The following is a 22,602-nucleotide window of genomic DNA, read 5'->3' as shown; positions in this document are numbered from 1 at the left end:
CAGCCCCTGTCGAGCTGATGGGGGGAGCCCAATGGCAGCACCCACCTGGAGCAGGACGGTCACTACTGAGCCCTCAAGGTAGTGTCAGAGTTGCTGTGCCTTTGCAGATCCATTGCAACCCCCTGCTTTTAACGGGGGAAAATGAATCCTGGTTTTGTGCATTTCCGGCAGCAGCAGCAGCCGACCAACCTGTGCAACAGTTTCCTAAAATATTTTGCCTGAGGCAGACGTTCAGACTGAAAAAAATTCAGCCCAGGTAATTAAATAATTTGTCAAAGCTTAAAACAACTGCGAGCAGCTCCTAATGGGGTAACCCATCATCTCCCACACATGCTGCCATGGGCCAGGGATGCTCCCAACAGAGCTCCACGGGGCCTTGCCTGCTTGCCAGAACAAGTGCTCATGGCAATGGCCTGTTTCCAGCAGAGCAAGTTTTGGGATGGGTAAAATGTTTGCTCCTGGACATTGGCTTCCCTGGGGGAAAGAGAGTCCAGTCCCAGCACAGAAAAGGGAGACAAAGGGTGACAAAGGAACTCATACCTCACTCATTGCTGGGGAGTCCAGGGAGCAAGCAGGGTTACTGGCACAGCCACAGTGCTCCTGCCTCTGTCCTTTGGGGACCAACCCACCAGTGAGCATGGAGCTGCGGCACAGATACACTGTGAACCGTGCTGCTGGCCCTCTGCTCCCCTCCTAAATATATGCATAAAGGCTTGCCATGGATATGCACACACCCTGAAGGCATGCATGCTGTGTGCACAGCATCAGTGCTGCTCCACCATCACAGGCTCATGCACAAAACTGACCATACTGTTGTGCTGAACTTCTCCTATTTGAAATGACCAGCTCAAATGTAAGTGATGAAGTCATTCTTTTCCCCAAAGCAAGAGGGACTGATGGCTGTACTTCACCAAAAGGGCACCTGTACTCACCACCTTCTCCATCATCTAAGGCAAAAATCCTACAGCTAGTATTTTACTCCCACACAGGAGTAAGGGCATCCCCTTCCTTCTCCCCATGTTCTGCATTGCTGAGGCAAAAGCAAAGGGTTGTCCAACATGGATGTCCAAAAGATGCGCAGAGGAGCAACAGCTTCCAGCATGGGTTTGGAGGTTTGCTGCCAAGGAGCAGCTGCCTTCCTCTGAGGATGGTGCCCCTGCCCAACAGCCCCAGAGAGTCACAGGCAGCCTTGCAGCAAGCTCAGAAGGGTGATCTGAGGAGGTGCTGAGGAGGTGGGGCAGGTCCCCTTGATGGAGGAAGGGAGACAGATTATTTTAGTCATTGTTTCTTCTTTGTTTCAAACTAAGAACTGAAAGTAATCAAACGTGCTTAGTTTTGAGAATAATTCTGAACACTTGCCCATGTCTAACAATTTACTTACCTGAAGGACCCTTTCTCTCTCTCTTCCCAGGAAGCTCCCAAATAAAGCAATGTTCCCTTTCTTCTATGATTCAACAACTCCATGTCTCAGGTCTGAGTTACTGGTGATATCCCAGATCACAACAGAGCATAGTAGTTACCCTGAGGCACCCGTTACAGACCTCTGACGCCCAGGCCAGCAAACTACATTTAAGAGAAGTTAAGTTCCCTCGTAGCTTGTGCTGTCCAGAGGATGCTTCCTTCTCTTTTTACATTCTATTTTCCTGAGCTGTGAGGAGCTATTTAGCCTTTACTGAGGTCTTGCCCAGGAAAGCTAGAAAGGCAAAATGATTTCTGTAAAGTAATTGTTCTACAGAGAACGCATAACACTTCCTGAACCCAAGTCAGCACACAAATGCAAGCCATTAAATGAGACACCCAATGAGCATTAAAGTAATTGGAACCAAGACAAGCTGCACCCTGGCTAAAAATCACGTGTGTAGGTCAGCCAAGGGTTCTGATGCCCTAATCAGCAAAATGGAGGGGTCCTGATGATGTCCTATAACAGCAAATGGAAACATTAGCCGATTAGCCACAGTTTTTTATTGCTGATGGATGAACGCTAACAGTCATTTCCACTCTCAGGTAAAGGAGAACACAAGTATTACGGTTGATGGAACTGTATTTCATTAAAGTAATTGTGCAAGTTGCTGTTTAGACTGGAGGAGATGACAATGTGGCTCTGTGAGTATGTGCCTCTCAGCAGCTATAGGTACCCCTTCCCACTGCTCCCTTTCAGTAACCAGCCCTGCAGTGGGAGCCATCATGGGCAGAAACCTCAGTGCTGGCAGCCAGTGTATTTCAAGGGAGATGGAGTACTCTTTTTTTTTTAACAAAATAGGTAAATCCAGCACTTTTTCCCCACCCTTTCCTGAATGCACGTGGAAAGCGCAGATGAGAAGCAATCTGAAAATGTTTTCAGATGAAAGCTGGGGAGAGGAAAATGATGTGGCATACATCAGAAAAAAAGGGAGCTCCTTTGTGTGGCAATGAGCTGTATTTGTCTGCAAAATAAACTTTAGAGAGGAAAAGAGGAATTGCCTCTGGGGTATTTAAAATGAACAGAAGATGATAATCCAGTCCCTTGGGACAAATGAGGATGGTGCTCTGATTGCACCCTGCCCTCCAACAGGAAGCAAGAGTGAGCCCCAGTGCAAGGGCCTTGGACATGGGCGTAAATATGGTACAAATGTCACAGTTCATGTGTGCTGTGTAGCCAAGAGCAGCGTTTGCCCCAAAGCGTCATTCCAGGCTTTGAAAGCTACTGATTCTCATAGCCTCCTGACTGAAGGGTTGGTCCTTTCAGCCCATTTCCATAGGGAAACCTGAGCTCATGGTGATGTGGCTTGCTGGAAGCCAGGTATATGCTCCCTGCCTCCCCATTGCCCCACTGTGGGCTGGGGACCTGCTTCACCAAAAAGAAATGGAGCAGCAGCAGTAACACAGATAAGCCTGGTTTCTCCCATCTGATTAATCACTAAACAGCCCTCAGTCAGTGCAGAGGGCAACTCACAGTCATCCACCGATGTCTCTCCATCGAGAGTTAGCATCTCCAGGAGGGAGGGACCCAACACCACCGAAGGCTGTCACTGGTTGGAACATGGGACAGCCCTGAAAATGAAAAACAGCACAGAGAAAACAGCTGCCAGAGGCTGTATGCATCTGCTCACCTAGAGAAGCTACCAACTGCCCCAGAAGATAAGCACTGGGTGAGAGACAGACCTGTGAGAGCTGTGTGCCAGTGAGGAAGCCCCAGCACAGGGTTTTCCCCCTGCCACAGCAGCTCCCTTCCAAGCTTCCAAGCCCATCCTCCTGCCCCATCTGACTGTGGGCTGAGCTGAGTCCCCTGCCCTGTGGCAGCAGAAGAAGGGGCGAAGGAAGGCAGGCTGCAACAGGGATTCCCCAGGAGAAGCATCCCTGGCCAAAAGAACATAATGGACCGTTTCCGGATGATCTTCCAGTACTTCCAGTCAAACTCGGAGTCTGTAATGAATGGGATCTGTGGGCTGTTAACATTGGCTAGCGTAAAGATGTATACCTCCATTGACTTCAGCTGCCCCTGTCTGCCCCAGTACAACATGGCATACGGCTTGGGGATCATGTTTGTACCTCCTATCGCCCTCTTCCTCTGCGGCCTCATCCTCAACAGACAATCCCTGGTGATGCTGGAGGAATGGAGCCGACCACAGGGGCGCAGAAAGAAGGACCTGGCTGTCATCAGGTGGGGTTTGCACCGGGAACAGCATCCCTCCTTTCACCTCCCACTGAGCTTTCACCTCCATAGCTTTGATCCTCCTGGTGACTAATTTTCTTCTAAGCTTAGCTCCCGAGACCTTCTCATATGAGCCTGGAGGAGCAGGAGCACGGTAAACACATTTCCATCATAGTCATTTTTTATTGATAGCCTTGTGGCTTCCCTCCCTTTAGATGTTTCTAACTGACTTGCACTGGTGGAAGAGAGAGGAGAATCACATTCAATCTATTGCATGCAGTTTTACACAGTGCACAATTCAGCAGAGTGGGACAAGAAAGGCTGCAAAGAGAAGTGATTTTCAAGGTAGAAACTGAGTTGATGAGGAAACAAAGAGGGAATGAGGAAGACAAGGGAGAGCTGACAAGGATTTGTGCATGGGAGATATAAGCATACAGCTGAGGAAAGCACAAAGTGAGAGGACCACGCACTGCACTGAATGCAGGCAGCATGCAGAGCACTGCCATGCACTGCACAGATTTCACGGGGAGGAAGCACCAACAAAGATATCCTAGAGCAGAAGAAGCTGGAGAAATGCTGGGAACAGTCCTAGGAGTAGGCTCCCTGGTTCTGGTAGGGCCAAATCCATCAAGGCTCTGGATAAGGAGAAAGCTACCACCATTTATTTGCACACTCACTTCTCTCTCTCCTGCCGCAGGTACCTGTGCTCCTCCATCATGCAGCGAGCCATGGTGGCCCCTGCCGCCTGGATCATAGTCACCCTCCTGGATGGCAAATGCCTGATCTGTGCTTTCAGCAGCTCCATGGACCCTGAGAAGTTTGTGGACTTTGCCAGCGCCAGCCCAGTGCAGGTGCAGCAGCTGCTGGCCAAGGTGCCCTGCAAGGATGAGGAGCTCATGAGGAACAACACATCCCGCAAGGCAGTGTCCAGGTACCTGCGCTGCTGGTCCCAGGTAGGTCACTGCTGGCAGAGCCCCCCATGTCAGTGAGGTGCCTGGGGCATGCATCTTCTGCTCCTGTTTTTCCTTGGCTTGTGATAGCTTCACCATAGTCAGGCTGAGAGCAAAACTGCTCTTTGCTTCTTTGTGCCCCCAAAATGTTGCCACCCCCAGGGATAATCTCCAGTGTCACTCAGTTAGGGAAAAGGAAGGAAATAAAGGATGGTTTAAGCAACTGAACTTTGTTTCTAGAAGAACCAGCAATCTCTAAACCCAGATAACAAAAGCAGGTTGCAAGGAATATTAATGGGTCCTTAAGCTCTGTCCAGTGTCAGAAGACCTTTCTAAATGCTAACCTTGCAGATAGGACCTGCTGTTTTAAGGACAGCGTAAGCTGAGAGAGACAAAAGCAGCTTGCTCAGGAACAGTAGAACAGGACATGGTGGAGAGTGGAGCCCTGTCTGACCCACACTGCTGGTACAGGAATGCCAGGTCAACGATGAGGACCAATGGGAGGACATTGAAAATAAGCCCTTCCCTCTTACCAAAGGGAGCTGCATGTAGTAGGGGCTGTCTTCACCCTGCTGTGGGACTCCTGGGCCCTAGAGCAAGTGTAGGTGGCAGATGAAGATCTCACTGGAGATAGGTGATAACCAAAGGAGAGCACTGAAGTCCCTTCCCCTGGGATGCTCTCATGCTCAAAGCAAATATCTGCTGGCTCCAGGCTAACTGCAGACAGTTATCCTACTGAACCACTGAAGCACAGATAAATGTCCAGTATTCACTGGGAGGAGACTACACCCACTCTCTGAGTGCAGTTCAGGGGTGCTGGACTTCAGGGACAGGAGCCCAGATAAGGTGCCTCTCCCCTCCAGCCGTACAAATCGCTGTCTTGGTGATACAGGCAAACAGCTTGTGCCTGTCTTCGTGCCTGTCCTACCCCTATTCCACTGCTCATTTCTTATCTCCCAGGCACTCGGATGGAGTATTTTGTTGATCCTTATCATAATAGCTTTCCTCACCCGGTGGCTCAGACCTTGCTTCAACCAGGCCGCCCTCCTGCAGGCACGTCACTGGAGCAACTACATTGACATCGAGCAGAAGATCTTTGAGGAAACATGCTGCGAGCATAGCAGGCTCTTTGCTCACAAATGCATCCTCCATTTCTTCGAAAGCATGCGGCAAGAGATCAAACTGCACAGCTTCAGCTTGTCGAGGGAAGGAGAGGGGGCTGAAGGAGACCAAGATCTTCTCCGGGGCATCACAGATCAGGACCAGGTGAACAAACTCCTGAAAATGTGGTACTATGAGAAACCCCCCCTGGATGTCAGCAAAGCGACCCAGAGGCATGCCCTGGGGCAAGAGAGATCCCCTCTGCCCTGGGCAGACAGCCCTAGAACTGGGTCCAAATTCCCCCAGCACACTGATGTGTAAAGAGGCCTGTGTCCTGCAGACACTGAAGGGGCTCTGCTGTCCCTCTGCACAAAGCAAGGTGCAGTGGGCAGATGAGCAGTGGTGCTCACATCTTCCTCCAAACCCCCAGTCCCAAAGGTTTTGCCCCAGGTTCCAAAATAAAGTAGCTCTGAAGATCCAAAGGTCCCAGACTCAGTCACTATTCATAAAAATTCTCAACCAAGGGCTTTTGTGTATCACTTTTATCATATTAAAGAGTTTTCAGCTCCTTACAGCGGTGATAAAAGGGGATTTAAAGGGATTTAACCAAGGCAGCAACACCAGTCTGTGAACACAAACCAAGTGGAGCATCACCTTCACAGAGATGGAAGAGCTCCTGCCCATTTCATTTCTATTTAGGGAGTTCACAGTGCTGACACTGAAATGGTTTAACTGGCAACTCTTCTAATACCACAGCAATATTTACTCAGAAAGGCAAAACCACCTCCTATATCTTCCCATCTGCTGAGAGCCTGGCTGCCCCCAGCCCAGCTGCCAAACATTTCAGCCTCCATCTAACAACCCATCAATATTTCCATGCATTTTCTAAACAAAATATGGCAACACACCGCAAATTATGGAGCAGCATAAATTTAGCTGAAGATGCCTCTGGATAAGTGTCCCTGGATTAGGTTGGATTTGCAGAAGGAAAAGGAGATGAAGGCTTTGATTATCATATCCAGAGCCACGTGGCTGTGCTGGGGATCAGGCAGTTGCTCGAAGCACTGGCATTGGGCCATGGGAAGGACACATTGACTCTGCTGGAGAAGTCTGAATACAGATTTTGAACACTCCAGTGGTAGATTTTAGTACAAACCAATCCACCCAGAGGATCATCCTCCTATCACATACTTGGGCATTTCTATCCTTAGTTGCAAAAATGCTTAAACGTAACTTTATCTCTGAGCCTCTAATGAATTACTCTCTTACCTGCCTTTTTCCAGCCACTGTTGTAGATGGTGCCAGCCATGGTCCCAGTTTGGTATTTCTGTCCAGCATCGCTGTTTGGATGCATTAAACTCTTTACTGCAAACTAACCCTACACAAACACATCTATTCCTCCAGGCTGAGGCTCACGCTGATTCCCACTTTGTCCCTTAGAGGGAGGAGTGTAAGGTGGAGGGGTTGTGAGAAGGGGGAGTGAAGAAGTGATGTCCCGTAGGCCATGCATGCATAGATGGGGATGAGAATCCGCCAGATGAACGTGTTGAGCTGCTGGGAGGTGGGTGACCTCCTTCCCAGGATGTTTGTGTACATGGGGTCAGGGAGGGAGGGAGCGCTTGGTGAAACAGGAGAGCCAAGTAACTCTATGGCCCACACATGGGCTGCTGCACCCCTCTGCCAACCGAGGCCCAGCCAGGGGCTGTGGGGTGCAGAGGGATGGGCTGCAGAGCCTTTTTTATTTGCATAGCAAAATCAGCTCTGTATGAATCCCTGAGATGGCTGGGATGGGCTCAGAGAGGGCACAAAGCCAGCTGTGGCCCATGCTGGTTGGGAATATCACAGCTGTCTTCCCATCAGGAGCTCTTTAGGTCCAGCGAGCTCTCTTTCAAAATCAGCATTGCATTTTGAATTTCATCTTTGATTTGCTTCAATCAGACACGACAAATCTCAGGCTGAGACTCAGTTCAGACTCACTGCTCCACACTAGTCAAATTATCTATTTTTCCTAACCAGCTCAGGGCAGAGGTCCATAGCTCCCCTTTGCATGCTGTTTTCCATGCTCTCAGGTTTTACATCATCCCAGAATGGACACAAAATATGGAATGCAAAAAAGGGGAAGACAAACAGCTTTGTTATCTATGTCTGGAGGGACAAAATCAGAGGATTTAAGGGCGCTGCCATAGACTTTTGAAGGTCCACAAAGGTTCACATGCTGCTGGGGGGGTCAGTCTGGTCACAGAGTATCTCCAATTGGGCAGAGCTGTGGGTATGCATCCCTCCCAGCCTCTCCGGGTCCCATGCTGTGCTCCCCTTTAAAGCCAGAGAACTCTTTAACATTGTGGAAAATGGTGTCTGGCACCATTGTCATAAGAAGCAACAGGCACAAACCCAAAATGCAGGAAATTCGACTTAAACAGAAGAAAACACTTACTTTGAGGGTGGTGGCACCTCCGTCCATGGAGATATTCACAGCCCTATTAGACATGACCCTAGGTGTGCTTTGAGCACGGGGCATGGTCCAGAGGTCCCTTCCCACCAGCTCTGCTAGGAGTGTGCACCCTCCTGTCTTTTGGGGCTGGTCTGATGCTTGACCTACAGACATGTCTGACATGCTGAGGGATCCTCACCTGCCAAAACCTGTGAAACAGCAGGGCTGACTGCAAGGACAACTTTTCCAATCTCTTCCCAGATTCTCCCCATGGGGATTGTGACCATTTTGATGTCCCTCCTCTCTATATCCTACATTGACTGGGACACACGAAGCCTTCCTCGAATCCCTGGCTTGGTGTCTGCCTTAGTGTCCAGACACAGGATCCCATGCTGGGAGAGACTTGGGCATGTACCATTTGCCATCTCTCCCAGGACCTGGTTTCCAAAGCACGAGCAGATTGGGATCATGGAAGGAAGCACCAGCCCTACATTCTCCTGCAAATCAGTTGGAGTGAACTTTCTGTTGGCAAGCTCATGAAAATAAGTTCCTCCTTAATAAGACAACATGGGAAGAAAGACCCAGGCATTGGCTTTTATGGGGTCTGTTTTGAATCCCACTGGCCTGCTGCTGGCTTCCATGAGAACTGCCAGTGCTGTACACCAAGCAGGCTCAGACCCCTCATTCATGTGTAATGACAGGCAGTTTCCCTGCAGATCAAAAAGCTCTCTGCTTTTTATGAGGTTGATTCATGCAGGCTTTGATGTGAACTGCCCTTCAAAAAGCCCCTTACCAGGTGAACAGGGAAGCCAACCTGAGCTCCTCGCTAGCAATACAGTAAGCCTCATCTATATTCATGTAGCCAAATCTCTTCCTGTTTGATGGGATCATGAAATTAACCTTTCCACAGCAGGCAAAGCAAAGACATGCTTCATGCTCACCTCTGTGGTGGCATCTCAGGGTGAACTTGGCATTGTCAACTGAGCCCCAGGGCTGGTGTGAGACATCAGAACCTGAAGCGCTGACTAATGGTCAAAACACCTAGCTTGGCTTCTTAGCTCTATACCTATGCACTGCAAAACCTTGGGGAAAAGCACCTCCTGGATTCCACCCTATGTACAGCTTGCCTTGGTGACATGTCCCACAGCCACCAATGCAGCCATGCTGGTGCCCAGACAATGAGATGTATCTTGATACTTGTGTCAACACCACAGTTGGTGCCTGGACCAGAGGGACTGAATGCCTTACAGACAATCAATACTGCAACCATCTATTTTATGGCCACTTGTAGTCCCAGTATTCCCCCATATTTTGGCCATCTTGAGGAAGCAAACTGGTGCATCAAAGCTACTTTGTGAACTGGGAATGGAGGTGCAGTAGGGCAATAACACCACAGTCCACTTCTTTTAGGTTTGAGCTGTAGCAGCTAAGCCTGCCCCATCCATAACTGCCATGATTCATTAGTGTTTGTCTCAGTTCAGGCAAGCTGGCAAGGAGGCTGGTCGGCTCTGTGCTGACAAATGCGCACAGGATCTCTGCATCAGAAAGCTCCCAGGTCTGCAGAGCTGACGGCAAAGAGCTGAACTGAGACCTTGTGGGAGAGGAGAGGGTTAGAAGTGATGAGGAAGCTTTGCACCCCAGTACCAATACTTGGGACATGTCCAACACAGACCTGAGCTGGCTCTTCCCAGGTGAGCAAAGAGCAGGGAGGGGAATGCAGGTATTCAGGTCTGCTTGGGTCCAGACCTCCTGGTGTTGCTGCTGAATTAATAAGCCCAGGTAAAGTGGTATGGCTAAACCATCAGCAATCCTGTGATGAATGGACCAGCCAGCCCAGCACCCAGCTAGTTCAGTCCTCCCTGCACCGTGCACTGGTTGCATGGGAAGCGCATCCTTAGACACCTTAGCCTCAGGTCAAGGCACATCACCAAATCCCAGCCCCTCCTGCTAAATGGATGTGCACTGCTGGCTCAGGTAGTCCTTGCTCTGCCCTTCATGTCAGGATCTGAGTGATCTTCAGAGGAGCAGCAGCTCGGCTGCACCCTCAGGGCCCAGGCTGATGGTACCCGCTGTCCTGATGGGCAGGAAGGGCTCTGCACAGCCCATGCCTGCAGGCAATCTGGGAAACACCGTTCCTCGGGGAACAGCAGCTGCCCTTGGGCCAAGGAGGTCACTGGCAGGATTTACACATCCTCCTTGGGTTCCCAGTTCCTGCACACCCCAAATTTATCAAGGGCTGGGATTATACCCACAAGAAGCGGCTGCAAGAAAATCGTTCAGCCCCCATCACCCAATGGAGTGGGTGACTGAAACCAGAATCTGACATTCAGACCAAAGCGCACTCAAGCCCTTCAGAAATGCTCATTGAAAGTGGGTGAAAGGAAGAAATCTCAGGGAGAAACCTCGATCTCGGAACTCTGCAAGGCAGGGAGCATCTCCTGAGAAAGCAGATGTACTCAGGGATCAGACGCTCTCAGCAGGACCCACCTGTGGAGCAGGTCTTCTGTGCTCCTATCCCTGAAGCCCGCTCTCCTTTCTGTGCGTATTTTTCTTCAACCCCAAAGCCAGGAAAAGCACTTAGTGCCGCTAGATGTTTCCAGACTATGTGAGCCGGGGTTTGGAAGGTATTTCAGCAAGTGTTGAGGGCAGAGAGCTGTGAAAAGCAAGGAGCTACAGGTGTCATCTTCTGACTGAAATGTGGATATTTGCACGACAGAGGGGAGCCACCAACAGACTTCAGTAATACAGATACAATAACCCAGAGCACTGAGAGCTTTCAAGCTGCTTCCTCTGTCTTTCCTTTTCTCTTCCCACAGCAGAATAAAGCAGAGATGCCGTTTCTCTGTGAAGCAGGTACAGAAGAGGGTCTGGCAGACCTGTGCAGTGCTTGTATTAGGTGCTGCCGTGGTGATGCTGATGTGGAAGGATGGGGGAAAGCTCTGGCATCCTGCTTCTCTGTGTGTGGCAGCACTGCAGAGGTGGGGCATCCTGTTTGGCTCAGGTTCACAGAGGCCAACCAGCCACCTCCCCTTTCTGCCCGAGGCACAGATTGCTCTGGGGAGAGTACAGCCATGGGAACACCTGCACCCTCCAGCCAAGGGAACCAGCGGCTGGGAGACTGCAGAAATGGGGATGTGGAGAAGAATGAAGCCAAGTTTAACAAACCAGAAACAGCCCACATCCCACAGACCCAAAGAAGAGCAGGAGGAAGCAAACTTTGAACTTTTGCAAGCAGAAACATCAGCAGAAAAAGAATGTTTTCATTTTCTGCTTTAAATATTGGGGCTGTTAGAGTGCACGCGTGAATCAGTGAACTGCACAGACTTGCTGCTGCCCACCCTTGAAGAGAGGGGATGAAAGAATGAAGTAAACTGAGGCCACAGCTTGGACCCCAGTGGGAGAGAAATTGCATCAAGGGAAGATGGACAAGTTTCGGATGATCTTCCAGTTTCTCCAGTCCAACCAGGAGTCCTTCATGAATGGCATCTGTGGGATCATGGCCCTGGCCAGCACCCAGATATACTCAGCTTTTGATTTCAACTGCCCCTGCCTGCCACGCTACAACCTGGCCTATGGGCTGGGCATCCTCCTGGTGCCCCCCTTCATCTTGTTCCTGCTGGGCTTTGTGCTGAACAACAACGTCTCCATGCTGGCGGAGGAATGGAGGCGGCCCCAGGGCCAGCGAGGGAAGGACCCGGCCGTCCTGCGCTACATGTTCTGCTCCATGGCGCAGCGGGCCATGATCGCCCCCGTGGTCTGGGTCTCGGTGACGCTGCTAGATGGCAAGTGCATCACTTGTGCCTTCTGCACCTCAGTGCCCGTGGAGACCCTGGGCAATGCCAGCCACCCCAGCCTCTCCCAGAGGGACATAAAGCGGGTCCTTGCCCGCATTCCCTGCAAGGACATCTATGATGGGCAGGAGCTCATCGCCAATGAAGTGGCTGTCAGGTACCTGCGCTGCATCTCACAGGTAAGAGGCATCACGGCTGTGCCCTCACTGGTGGCTCAGGGCTAGGCACTGCCAGCCTTAGCTTGTCCCTCAAGGGAACCTCCTTGCTGAACTCAAGCTGCAGGAGGAGAGACTGGTGATATTACAGGGGTACAAAGTGTTCACGCAGCTCCGGGAATTATGCCCCCAGTGTGGCACAGAAACCCAAGCTGTAGGTCACTCGAATAATCTGGTCCCTACTCCTGCCTGGGAAGACTGGGGCTGCAGGGCAGCAGTACACAGAAGACAAGATGTATGCAGAGATTTATTTAGAGCCAGTTCAGAAGGGGCTGACATGGATGTTGCTTGGTGGCTGGTGGGCTGCCACCCTCTCCTCTAACCCACCAGTTGCTCGTGACTGCTTTTGCTGCTTATTATAATGCGTTGCAAGTGATGGGATGACAACCATGTATGCCACTTACTTCTGCCGCTTGCATGAAAGCCGCTGATGTTTGTTTATTAACCATCCCAGGGAACCACAAATGAAGAAGTGCCACTAACCACTTGTCCTGAGCTTAATTCACCTTAAGATCTCTGCTTCTGGCCACACTGGAGACAGGATGGTCTGACCTACTCTGGTCATTCCTGTACTCCTCTTTAAAAGCAGATCCTCTCCCTGATTTCCTTAGGGCAGACAGTAATTATGATCCCCAGTCAGTCTGGTGTTATTTATGGTCACTGGCTGCCAATGCAGGTGCATTGAACAAGGTAACAGCACAGATGCACTGACGTGGGACATAGGGTCTCCTCGTCCAGTTTTGCAATGTAAATGCAGTCAAACCTCAAACAGGCCAAAGTGGAGCCAGGCTCATTCGCCAGGCTCATCCTGGGCTGGCTGGTGGGAAGTGCCATGCTCTGCCTGCCTGTGATGGGTCTGGTTCCCCCCTCATCTCTGCAGGCTCTGGGCTGGTGCTTTGTGCTGCTGATGACCATGCTGGCTTTCTTGGTCAGATCCCTCCGGCCCTGCTTCACTCAAGCCGCCTTCCTGAAGAGCAGGTACTGGTCCCACTACATCGACATCGAGCGGAAGCTGTTCGATGAGACATGCACGGAGCACGCCAAGAGCTTTGCCAAGGTCTGCATCCAGCAGTTCTTTGAGGGCATGAGCACAGACCTGGTGGCTGCTCACTGCCACCTGCCCAGGAAAGCCCCCGAAGATGCAGGGGAAGCCACTGAGAAGCTCTTGGGCATCACCGACTGGGACACCATGAACATGGCCCTGAAGAGCTGGCACCGATGCAAGCCCCCGCTGCACCTCCATCCGCCTGCCCTCCCCAGTGGCAATGGCTGGGCAGGAGAAGGGCAGCACCCAGTGCACCCGCCTGTGCCCCGAAGGGAGATGGCTGCCTACTACAGCTGGGTGTGAGAGGGCACAGCGCTGCGCACAAGCAGAGCCACACTTCTGGGAGAGGGGCTGCAGAGAGGGTGGGCAGGCAGCCGTGTGAGTCAGGCAGAGGTGAGGGACAGCACCATGGTGGGCTCAGGGGGGCACCCAAAAGGCTTAGCAATGCCGGTACAATCCCATCTGCTCTCACATCCAATCTTACAGCATTGGTAAAGCACGCAACAAGTTTTGTGCCGAGCAGGATGGCTACTCAAGGTCATGTTGGATGAGCCCCTTGGACGCTAAAGGGCACGATGTGGCAGGTGGACAGACCTGCTGTGTGTCCCACACCACCAAGCACCAGGTTTGTGTTGTGCAGGTTGCCAAGGCAGACACTACCAGATCTGCAAAACTTTCTTCCTTTTACTGTGTGCTCAGCGCTGGGCAGTGCTGTGGGTTTAGGCAGTATTAACACTCCCCTGGTGGGGAAACAAGCTGGCGGTGCCCCTGTCTCACAGCAAGCTGTGAAACCCCACAACTCTTCCCCTTGCCCTCCACACACGGCATCCCCACAGACACACACAGCTTCCAGGCCAAGGAAAGCTTTAAAATAAACTTGACCCAAGCAACAAGCTAGTGATGGGACACCCCATATTGTATTACACATGATGGGAATGGTGTGGTTGGTGTCACAGGTAGTACTCAATGAAGAGCCCAGCACCTAGACTGGGGGAGCAGCTATCATCCAGCAGCATGGAGGGTGACAGCCAGGCCAACCCCCTGGCACAAATCTGCTGCAGGACGATTTGTCCTTGCAATTATACCTGGGCTCCTCTCTGACACAAAGACTGATGTTAAAAACACACCTGGGTGTTTGTTGAAGGGGCCAAATGAATAATTCAGGCTTACTGTTCAAGCTCTGTGCTCAGGCACAAGGATTTATAAAAGCTGTTTACAAAAGCTGTTGGTGTTTCTTTGAACACAATGGAAAGGACTAGGGAGGGGGGGTTCAGGGCCCAGCCTGGAGTGCTGAGGTGATGTGAGTTGGGGTGCTTTGCTGGTGCACAGCAGCCAGCCCTGGTCCTTGGAGGAGAAGCCAGGGACGCACCCTGGAGCCTACGTAACACCAGGTGGCTGCCCATTTCCATAGAAACTGAGGATGATGGGATGCAGGCCCTCGAGGTGCCTATGGAAATTGCAGACAGGAAGAGCGTTCCCGGTGGCCCTGATTTTATTAGCAACACGCGGAAGGAAAATCCCTTTTGAGAGATGAGTGTCACCCCTGCCGCATCCCTTTTGAAATGCTCATCCCCTTGAAATTCCTGCTGCCGTGTTCTTGTTCAAACCAACTTGCTGGTGACTGGCATTTGCATAAACCTTAATTATCAGTGTGTGACTCCACGGAGGCTGTGGGGAGAGCAGAACAAAGGACCAAAATGACGAGGAAATTCTCTCAGCACCTTAGCAAGCCCACAGTTAAGGGCAGGCTGAATCTGGCTGACTCTCAGGAGAAAGGAGCGACACAGATTTATCATCAATCTTCACACCCTAAACTTTAATTAAGGCACCTGCCTAGAAATTAATAGGCACAAAACCTGATTTACAAAGCAAAGGAGACTGAAAGATAAAGGCGGTTTCCACTCCTATTATTTGCAGTTCAGTGCTGTTAATGGCTCACTGAGAATAGACACACTCGGAGTCCTCACAACGGCAAGCAGGCTGGCGGGCTCCCCAGCACAGCCATTAAGATACCGAAACAAATAGCATGCAATTGCAAAGAGAAGCTTTTCAGGCTTTTAATTTAGACTTTTAATTTAGATTTTTTAGGATCAGAGCTCTGCTCCCTCGCAGCAATTTCAGCAGTCGCAGAGATTCCTGGTAGAGCAGGCAGGTTGCCCTCTCTGTGCTGGATTTTGGGGACTTGGCTCATCTCCTTCAGGAGGAGACCCTTCGCTAGGGAACTCAGTACAGCCCCTGGGATTTCACCGGGTGGTCCTGGTGCTGAGCCCGCTTAGCAGCAGCACCCTGAGCACGCAGTGAGCCCCAGGGCCCCCAGTCGAGCTGGTAGATGCAGGAAGGGAGCCAGCCCCAGAGGTGTGGGAGTGCCAAGGGGTGCACTGCGCCCAAACACCTGGGAGCTGCATAAACCCATCCAGGTATCCCAGTTCTGGGACTCAGAAAGAGGACTCAAAAATCCTGGCAGCGCTACCAGCACTAGGCTGAGCCTAGCTTTGCTCCAGGCAGAGGGGATCATGAGCGTTGCTCAAGATTTGCCTGTGCTGAAGACATCTTCTGGGGAGGGCTGAGTTTAACCCCAGGGACATGGCGATGGGGAGGAGGCTGGGGAAGGAAGACAGAGACCTCTGGCCTCTGCAATCAGCTGGGCGGAAGCTGGAGCAGAGACAGAGACAGTGGAAGGGAGAGAGCAAGGCAAGGAGAAAGTGAGGCGTCCTCAGCTGCCTCACAGGCATCGCTCCGCAAAGGAAGCAGCGAGCGGAAAAGCCAAGCTGGGCAGGAATGCACCCTGCTCGCCAAATCATATGCATGGCTCCCCTCCACAGCTCAGCCCCTCTGCTCCACCCTGGGCAGTGGGAAGTGAAACCTCACTGCCCCATAGAGCACGTTCCTGTTTCTCCTGAAAACCCAGCCAGGCTGGCATCTTCCCTGTTGGCTCTGCCAGTTCCCATGCACAAAGGAATCAGTTTCTGCCCCTTCACATGGGATCAAGGGCTTCTCCCATGCTTCCCTCTCAGCTTAGGGTGACCCCAGGCTCCATGTGCAGCTTGGGTACCACCCTCGGTTGAGCTGGGTCCCTACCGCATCCCCTGTGGACTGCATCCACCCCCAGGCTGGGGGCTCCAGCGTTTCCTTTTTGCACCCCAGCAAGGTGCCCCATCGGTCCCGTTCTCCAAGCAAACCCCAGGCTGTCCCAGACAGCTTCAGCACAGCTGCATCCCGGTCCGAAAAAGGCCGATGTGCTTTTTCCAGTGACTCATTCTCAGCCTTTTCTTTCCTCTTCTTTTTCTTTTTTTCACTTTTAAAGGCACAGCCTCAGCCTTGCACCCAGCAGAAGCCAAGCGCCTGCTGCTCGCCCCACCCAAGCACAGGGCCCAAGAACCTCCTCCCTCCTCCCAAAAGCTGACAGCTGAGGACACGTTTCAGACTGAAGAAGGAAGCTGCCAGACTCTGAAGAGTGTTTTCACATCGCCCATCAGGTCAGCCTCAACTGCATCCCCGCTTCTGCACAGCCCAGCACGCCGCCAGGAAACCCCCCCAGCCAGAGCAAAAACCACGTGAGGAGTTGAGAAGGCTCCAGAACTGATTTCAACAACTTTTCAAGTAAGTGATTTCATGTTTTTTCTTGCTTTCATGCCTGTTTTGGGGAAAGACTGTAACAGAGACCGCTAGAAAATGATCTGCTGCAAACAGCTTCTCCCCTCCTACCCACCCTTCTCTCTCCCAGACAGGCACCACAACCACCAAGCAGAGGAAGGGTAACCCCCCCAAAAGAGCATACTCCCCTTGGCCAGATCCTCTTGTTTGCCAGTTGCCAGGCTCTGTCAGGGCCTTGTTTATCAGAACTATTTGCTGGTAACTCTAATAACAGGGTTTTGAACCCCACGCACTAGAACAAGTTTGCAGGTTTAGCGTCTGGCTGCAAACGTGGTGCACCACAAAGCGCGGCAGCCAGAGATGGAGGCCTGGCTCCCCATCACGTGGCTGCAGTTTTCAGCTGGTCTGTCTCCTTTGCTGAGGATATTTTGCATATGGAAAACTATGAAGATACAGGAAGACGCTAAGGGCTGCTTGTGTTTGAGGCTGGCAATATCACAGCATGACTTTAAAGGGAATGCCACAGGTTAGATATAACAGGGAACCGAGTTTCTGCCCCCTCTGCTGCCCTATGGAGCAAGGGGGTAAAACAAGATTTGGTGGAGCAGATGAACTTAAGCACAGCAGTGATTTAAAGCACAGCGCATGAGCAAGCGTTGTACAAGAGACCATAAGGATTAAGGTGCCTATGTTTCCTCTGCACCAGTGTCCCTGCAGCCATTTCCCTGCAGCTGGGGCTGGCCCAGGGAAGCCTTGCTGGGAGATGCTGGCATCGGGGCAGATTTCAAGCAGCCCTGCTGTGGGTCAGGGCTCCCCCGAGTAAGGTGCTTAAGGCTTCTTGACATGAAATCCTGTGAGGATGCAGCAAAGATGGAAATTCAACAAAGAAACTTATTAAATGCAGCTTGCAAGTGGCATGGGGGACTGGGCATCACGGCAGAGGTCATGGATACACCCCCCAGTTTTTCCCTGTCCTTCAAAAAGATCACAGTACATGCTTTCTCCTTCTTGGTCCTGAGTGCCTGCAGTCCACACAGCCCAGCCCTAGGGGTGGGCTGGGCATCCCAGTATAGCCAGTGTTGTACTGGGAGAAGGGGTTGAGAAAGCTGCACAGGACCAGCAGCAAGGTATACCTTTGGCACTGAGCTGTGCAGGTCGAGGGGCTCAGTTTCAGGCCAGCAGTTCAAGGCTGAGCCAAGACTGTGGGCTATGACAGGGAGTACGGTTCTATCAACCCACTATGGGAGAGGAGGAGATCATCCTGCCACACCTAATCCTAGCAAAAAACCTCCTACGTAATTGCTGATGCAGCTCTATTGGCATTTTTATCCTGGGTCATCAAGATAAACTCCACTTTCCCAGGAACTAATTTTGCTGGTATCAGCAGCCTCTCAGCATCCCCTCACACTTGCCAGTGGAGGCTGCTCCTGCCTGGTCCTCTCATGCTGCATCTCTCTGCCCCCAGACCAGGAGGGCCATCCTCCAAGACAAACCTTTACCTATTACTCAATATTAACTCATCAAGTCTTAAGAGGGATGTAAAAGCCACACACAGCACTTTCGAGGCAGTGTAGCACCAGCAGGCACGTGCCTTGTGTGCCTGGGCTAGCATGAGTCAGGGCTGGGGACACATCAGTGCTGGTGCTCTGGTCCAGTTTTCCCAGTAACACAGCGTCCTCCTTCGTTGTAGGCTTGGGAGATCATCGAGTGTCTGGCAGCGACGCTGACCGTAATGGCCTCTGCGGGAGGTGACTAAAACCAAAGAGAAGACGACGAACGTGCAAATGACAGGGCCAGAAATAGCTGTCCTGTTGGTAATCGTTGCTGTAGAGACGCTGTCGGAGAGCTTAGTGGGAAACTGAAATGACTGAGGTTTCACACATTGCTTAGGCTGAATCCCTCTTCAGCCCCTTTGAAGTATCCCTGCCATCAGCAACCAGCTCAAGACAGGGACACCAGGAGGAAGCAAGGGACAGCAGTGAAGGTGTTGTGCTCCTGGAGCTGTCCCTTGTACATCAGCTGGCCCAAGGACGTTCCCCCTCCATTGGTGTGTCCTTGGTGCTGGGAGGTGGTTCAGCACGGCCCCCAGCAGTACCCGCTTCCTCTCACCCCCAGGACGAGATGGCCGCTCTCATTGCTGAGAACTTCCGCTTCCTCTCCTTGTTCTTCAAGAGCAAAGACGTGATGATCTTCAATGGTTTGGTGGCCCTGGGCACGGTGGGGAGCGAGGAGCTCTTCTCTGTTGTTGCCTTCAACTGCCCCTGCTCCCCTGCCCGCAACTACATCTATGGGCTGGCTGCCATTGGTGTCCCAGCTCTGGCCCTCTTCCTCATTGGCGTCATCTGGAACAACCACACCTGGAATCTGGTGGCCGAGTGCCACAAGCGTGGCATCAAGAACTTCTCTGCGGCTGCCACCTTCCTCCTCTTTGGTTCCATCATGGGCCGGGCAGCCGTGGCACCCGTCACCTGGTCGGTCATCTCGCTGCTGCGCGGGGAGGCTTACATCTGCGCCCTCAGCGAGTTTGTCAGGCCATCCTCCTTGGACAAGTTCCCAGCTGAGTATGGGGCTGATGTGCTGGCCAGGTTCCCCTGTAAAGATGTGCCGGCAAACCTCACCAAGTTCAGGGACGAGGTGACGCGGAGGCTGAGATACGAGTCCCAGGTAGGCACGCTGGGGAGAAATCCACACAAGGTGGGTAAGACCACCTCGCTGTGTCTTAACACAGCCTCTCTCTTCTCTCTCAGCTCTTCGGCTGGCTGCTCATCGGCATCGTTGCAGTCCTGGTTTTCCTCACCAAGTGCCTGAAGCACTGCTGCTCACCGCTGAGCTACCGGCAGGAGGCTTACTGGGCCCAGTACCGCTCCAACGAGGACAAGCTCTTCCGACGCACAGCCGAGGTCCACTCCAGGATCCTGGCAGCCAAGAACGTGAAGCAATTCTTCGGCTTTGTGGCACTGGACAAGGAGGAGAAGGAGCTGGTGCAGGAGTTCCCAGTGGAAGGCGTGCAGCCAAGCCCCCAGTGGAATGCCATCACAGGTGTCTACATCTACCGGGAGAACAAGGGCTTCCCGCTCTACAGCCGGCTCCACAAATGGGCCAAAGGGGTGGAAGGGAATGGACCAAGCCCGGAAGGCCATGAAATGCTCTTTTTGGCTTCCTAAGATGGGTGCTGGCAGTTACTCCCCAGACTGCCTAGTAGGCCTACCAGTATTGGTGCACAGGCTGAGGGTTTCACTGGGAATATTCCTCCCAGCCACACTTCTCTCAGCAGGTAAACAGGGATCAAGAGCCTCAAGGTAGAGACTAATAAGCAATACACTGAGCAGGGAACACCTCCCTTAGAGATAACCTCGCTGCTGCTCCCAGAGACAGAAGGGGAGCAAAGAGCAGATGCAGACCTTACATCCAGCTTCCAGTGCACCATCAGAAGCCTTAGGGAGCAAGAGGTGGGCACAACATTTCTAACCTTGACTGCTGCAGTCCCACTTGTCCCCCCACCATGGCAAGGTTAGCCCCAGTCATCTTGCACACCTACTTTTGTTGTTGACATTGGTATGTTCTCAGGCAGTTGTGCTGTGCCAGTTACGCAGGCAGATCCCAATGCAGTTTCTGGGTATTACAGTGAAGAGAAAGAGGGAAGCAGGGTGTAAATTCCTGTGGCAAGAGGGATGCAATAGCACCTGGGAAGTAATGGGTCAGTAATACAGCAGCACACCAAATAACTGGGAGACTAAGATAGGAAGAATCACCAATATTCCTGGTATTCAGAAAGACACTCTGTAATTAACCAGTTGGAATTTGGGTATAACACCAAACTTCCTCTGTTCTTATTGAAGTGCCTGGCAATCTCCAATGAGTCCAAGTGGTCACAACCATAAGTTTTTAAACCCAGAGGATAGCACCATCAACAGAGTAGTTTTCAGGGGAGGTGGGGGCTGAGAGGCAGCAGTACCTGCTGTGAGCCACATCGCTGCCTGCAGTTCATTGCATTTCTCATCCAGCCACTGGATGGGTCCTGCTTGTTTGGGTTGCAAGCTGCAGCAAGACCTCAACCAGAATTATGTTTATATTATGTATATATACACACACACATACATATATAGTATATATGCTATGTAACTGTAGTTAGTTAGCTGTATTAATGGAACATCTTTCTTTGAGGGAAAGGGGACAAGAAGGTTGCCATGCACCCCTCTGCTGCACTGGACTACAGCCCTGGAGTGACAAGGGACATAGGAGTGGGATGGGGGAAACAGTCCTCTCCCTACCCTTTTATCACTGTATTTTCTTAAACTCTACTGCCTTATGCAATCACTGCAGCAGAAGGCATCTGCTATGGACTTGGCCATACCCTGAGAAAGCAAAGCCAGAAAAGTGCAGTATCACTGCCCTCACTGTGACACTGTGCTGCCAATGGCTTCAAGGCTGCTCTTCTGGCACTGCAGTGTTCCTTTTCCCCCAGGGGTCAGCCCTACATACCCAACACTGTTTTAACAGCTGGCAGGACAACGAAGTGGGATTTTTTCCTACTTGTACTATTTCTTTATAGATACAACTTCCTTTTACACTGCACTGTTTACTAAAAAGCCTTAAATGGCTCAAAAAAATGATTCAAACCCACAGAACTCACAGGGGCTCACACACCAGGAGATTTTAAATAAATTATTAAATGAGTTACTTTTCATTGCCTTCTGAGGTTTTTTTTCCAGGGAGGCAAAAAAAAAGGGGGGGCATAATTAAATATTCTCTTTGAACTCCAGGCCTGGGAACATACTTTTTCTATTAAACATTCAGATCCTCTCCTATTCAGATGACCCCAGAATGTGAAATTTTAGTGTTACCACATATTACAAGTTAGTAGCACTGCATTTTAGCTATTCTCACAGTGATCAGTACAAAACTTGTACATCAGGATATTCAATTGCAGCAAAGGATAGAGAACGTATTTAGAAACCTTTTTACAAACACGTCCCCTTGCAAGAAAGAGCTGGAGGGTATTCCACATAAAGAGGCGGAACACTGCTTAATGGGCAAAGGATCCCCAAGATCCCTGTTCAGCTTCTTTCCAGATTTGCCTTGCATTTTTGGGAAGGCTTTGCCCCCAGCCTCTCCATCAACTAATCTGTAGGAACAATCTGATGCAAATTAAATGAAATTGCATTAACTTGAGATGAAAGAGAGTTCATTTGCATTTCTTCTCATTGGCCTCGAGTGGGAACATGCAGACACGCATACCACCCCCACATGCAGGTCAGCGTATGCAAGGTGACTTGCTGAAACAAAGCAGTGCTCCTCTTACTTCCCTTGCCTTCCTCCTTGGTAGTCGTCACTGTTCCTTTGAACCACCTCCACTCCAGTTCCTTCTCCCCCCACCCCCCATCCTTCCTTTGAAGGAAAGGGGCAAGACACGTAATGCTTGGGAATGGATTTGTTTATCTCAAGAATAAATCATGAGCACAAACCAGCTTTTGCGCTATTTATCTGCCTTTTCCATTAACTCCAGTAACTTTCCATGTGCTGGGATGGGCATGGGGTTTATCCAGCTTGTCCATTTTCCCTCCCTCTTCTTGGGGAGACATGTTTAGGTGGACAGCTGACAGTGGGAAGTGAAGCAAGCCACCACATTCAGAAATACTTGTTTGCAATTACAGGGTTGGGATTTTTTCCTCCTCTCTGCCACCCAAGCATGGCAGCCCCCACTGAGACAGCTCTTGTAGCCTATTAGTACCCTCATGAATATCCCTGCCATCTGTGTTACTCATTCTCCCCTAGTGAGGATGCTGAGGTGAGGGACATTAACCCACATGGCTTTACACACCAGCACAAGAATGAGGCTAGGCT

The 22,602-nt window shown here is 51.3% G+C and overlaps 3 protein-coding genes across 3 annotated transcripts; all 3 read left to right on the top strand.

Moving 5' to 3' along the window:
- The first annotated feature begins 3,353 nt into the window (after window positions 1–3,353).
- CALHM3 (calcium homeostasis modulator 3) lies at window positions 3,354–6,003 on the top strand. Its single transcript, XM_065670708.1, has 3 exons — window positions 3,354–3,640; window positions 4,329–4,584; window positions 5,542–6,003. Exons 1-3 carry the CDS (start codon window positions 3,354–3,356, stop codon window positions 6,001–6,003), a joined length of 1,005 nt encoding a protein of 334 aa, XP_065526780.1.
- A 5,531-nt stretch (window positions 6,004–11,534) lies between these two features.
- Window positions 11,535–13,976, top strand: CALHM1 (calcium homeostasis modulator 1). The gene is made up of 2 exons (XM_065672943.1): window positions 11,535–12,083; window positions 13,000–13,976. Exons 1-2 carry the CDS (start codon window positions 11,535–11,537, stop codon window positions 13,465–13,467), a joined length of 1,017 nt encoding a protein of 338 aa, XP_065529015.1. The 3' UTR covers window positions 13,468–13,976.
- A 2,419-nt stretch (window positions 13,977–16,395) lies between these two features.
- Window positions 16,396–22,220, top strand: CALHM2 (calcium homeostasis modulator family member 2). The gene is made up of 3 exons (XM_065672173.1): window positions 16,396–16,764; window positions 18,449–19,422; window positions 19,506–22,220. Exons 2-3 carry the CDS (start codon window positions 18,880–18,882, stop codon window positions 19,920–19,922), a joined length of 960 nt encoding a protein of 319 aa, XP_065528245.1. The 5' UTR covers window positions 16,396–16,764; window positions 18,449–18,879; the 3' UTR covers window positions 19,923–22,220.
- The last annotated feature ends 382 nt before the right edge of the window (window positions 22,221–22,602 follow it).

This window comes from Lathamus discolor, chromosome 3 (assembly GCF_037157495.1).
Source record: "Lathamus discolor isolate bLatDis1 chromosome 3, bLatDis1.hap1, whole genome shotgun sequence".
Lineage (NCBI taxonomy): Eukaryota > Metazoa > Chordata > Aves > Psittaciformes > Psittacidae > Lathamus > Lathamus discolor.
The sequence above is the reverse complement of the archived record's forward strand: the minus strand, read 5'-3'. Positions and strand labels throughout refer to the sequence as shown.

What these genes read in the sequence shown, in the direction of transcription:
- CALHM3 (XM_065670708.1), top strand. Translation starts at nt 3,354, where the DNA reads ATGGACCGTTTCCGGATGATCTTCCAGTACTTCCAGTCAAACTCGGAG. An exon ending in AAGGACCTGGCTGTCATCAG is followed by an intron (nt 3,641 to 4,328) that starts GTGGGGTTTGCA and finishes CTCCTGCCGCAG; the next exon opens with GTACCTGTGCTCCTCCATCA. An exon ending in ACCTGCGCTGCTGGTCCCAG is followed by an intron (nt 4,585 to 5,541) that starts GTAGGTCACTGC and finishes CTTATCTCCCAG; the next exon opens with GCACTCGGATGGAGTATTTT.
- CALHM1 (XM_065672943.1), top strand. Translation starts at nt 11,535, where the DNA reads ATGGACAAGTTTCGGATGATCTTCCAGTTTCTCCAGTCCAACCAGGAG. An exon ending in ACCTGCGCTGCATCTCACAG is followed by an intron (nt 12,084 to 12,999) that starts GTAAGAGGCATC and finishes TCATCTCTGCAG; the next exon opens with GCTCTGGGCTGGTGCTTTGT.
- CALHM2 (XM_065672173.1), top strand. Translation starts at nt 18,880, where the DNA reads ATGGCCGCTCTCATTGCTGAGAACTTCCGCTTCCTCTCCTTGTTCTTC. An exon ending in GGCTGAGATACGAGTCCCAG is followed by an intron (nt 19,423 to 19,505) that starts GTAGGCACGCTG and finishes CTTCTCTCTCAG; the next exon opens with CTCTTCGGCTGGCTGCTCAT.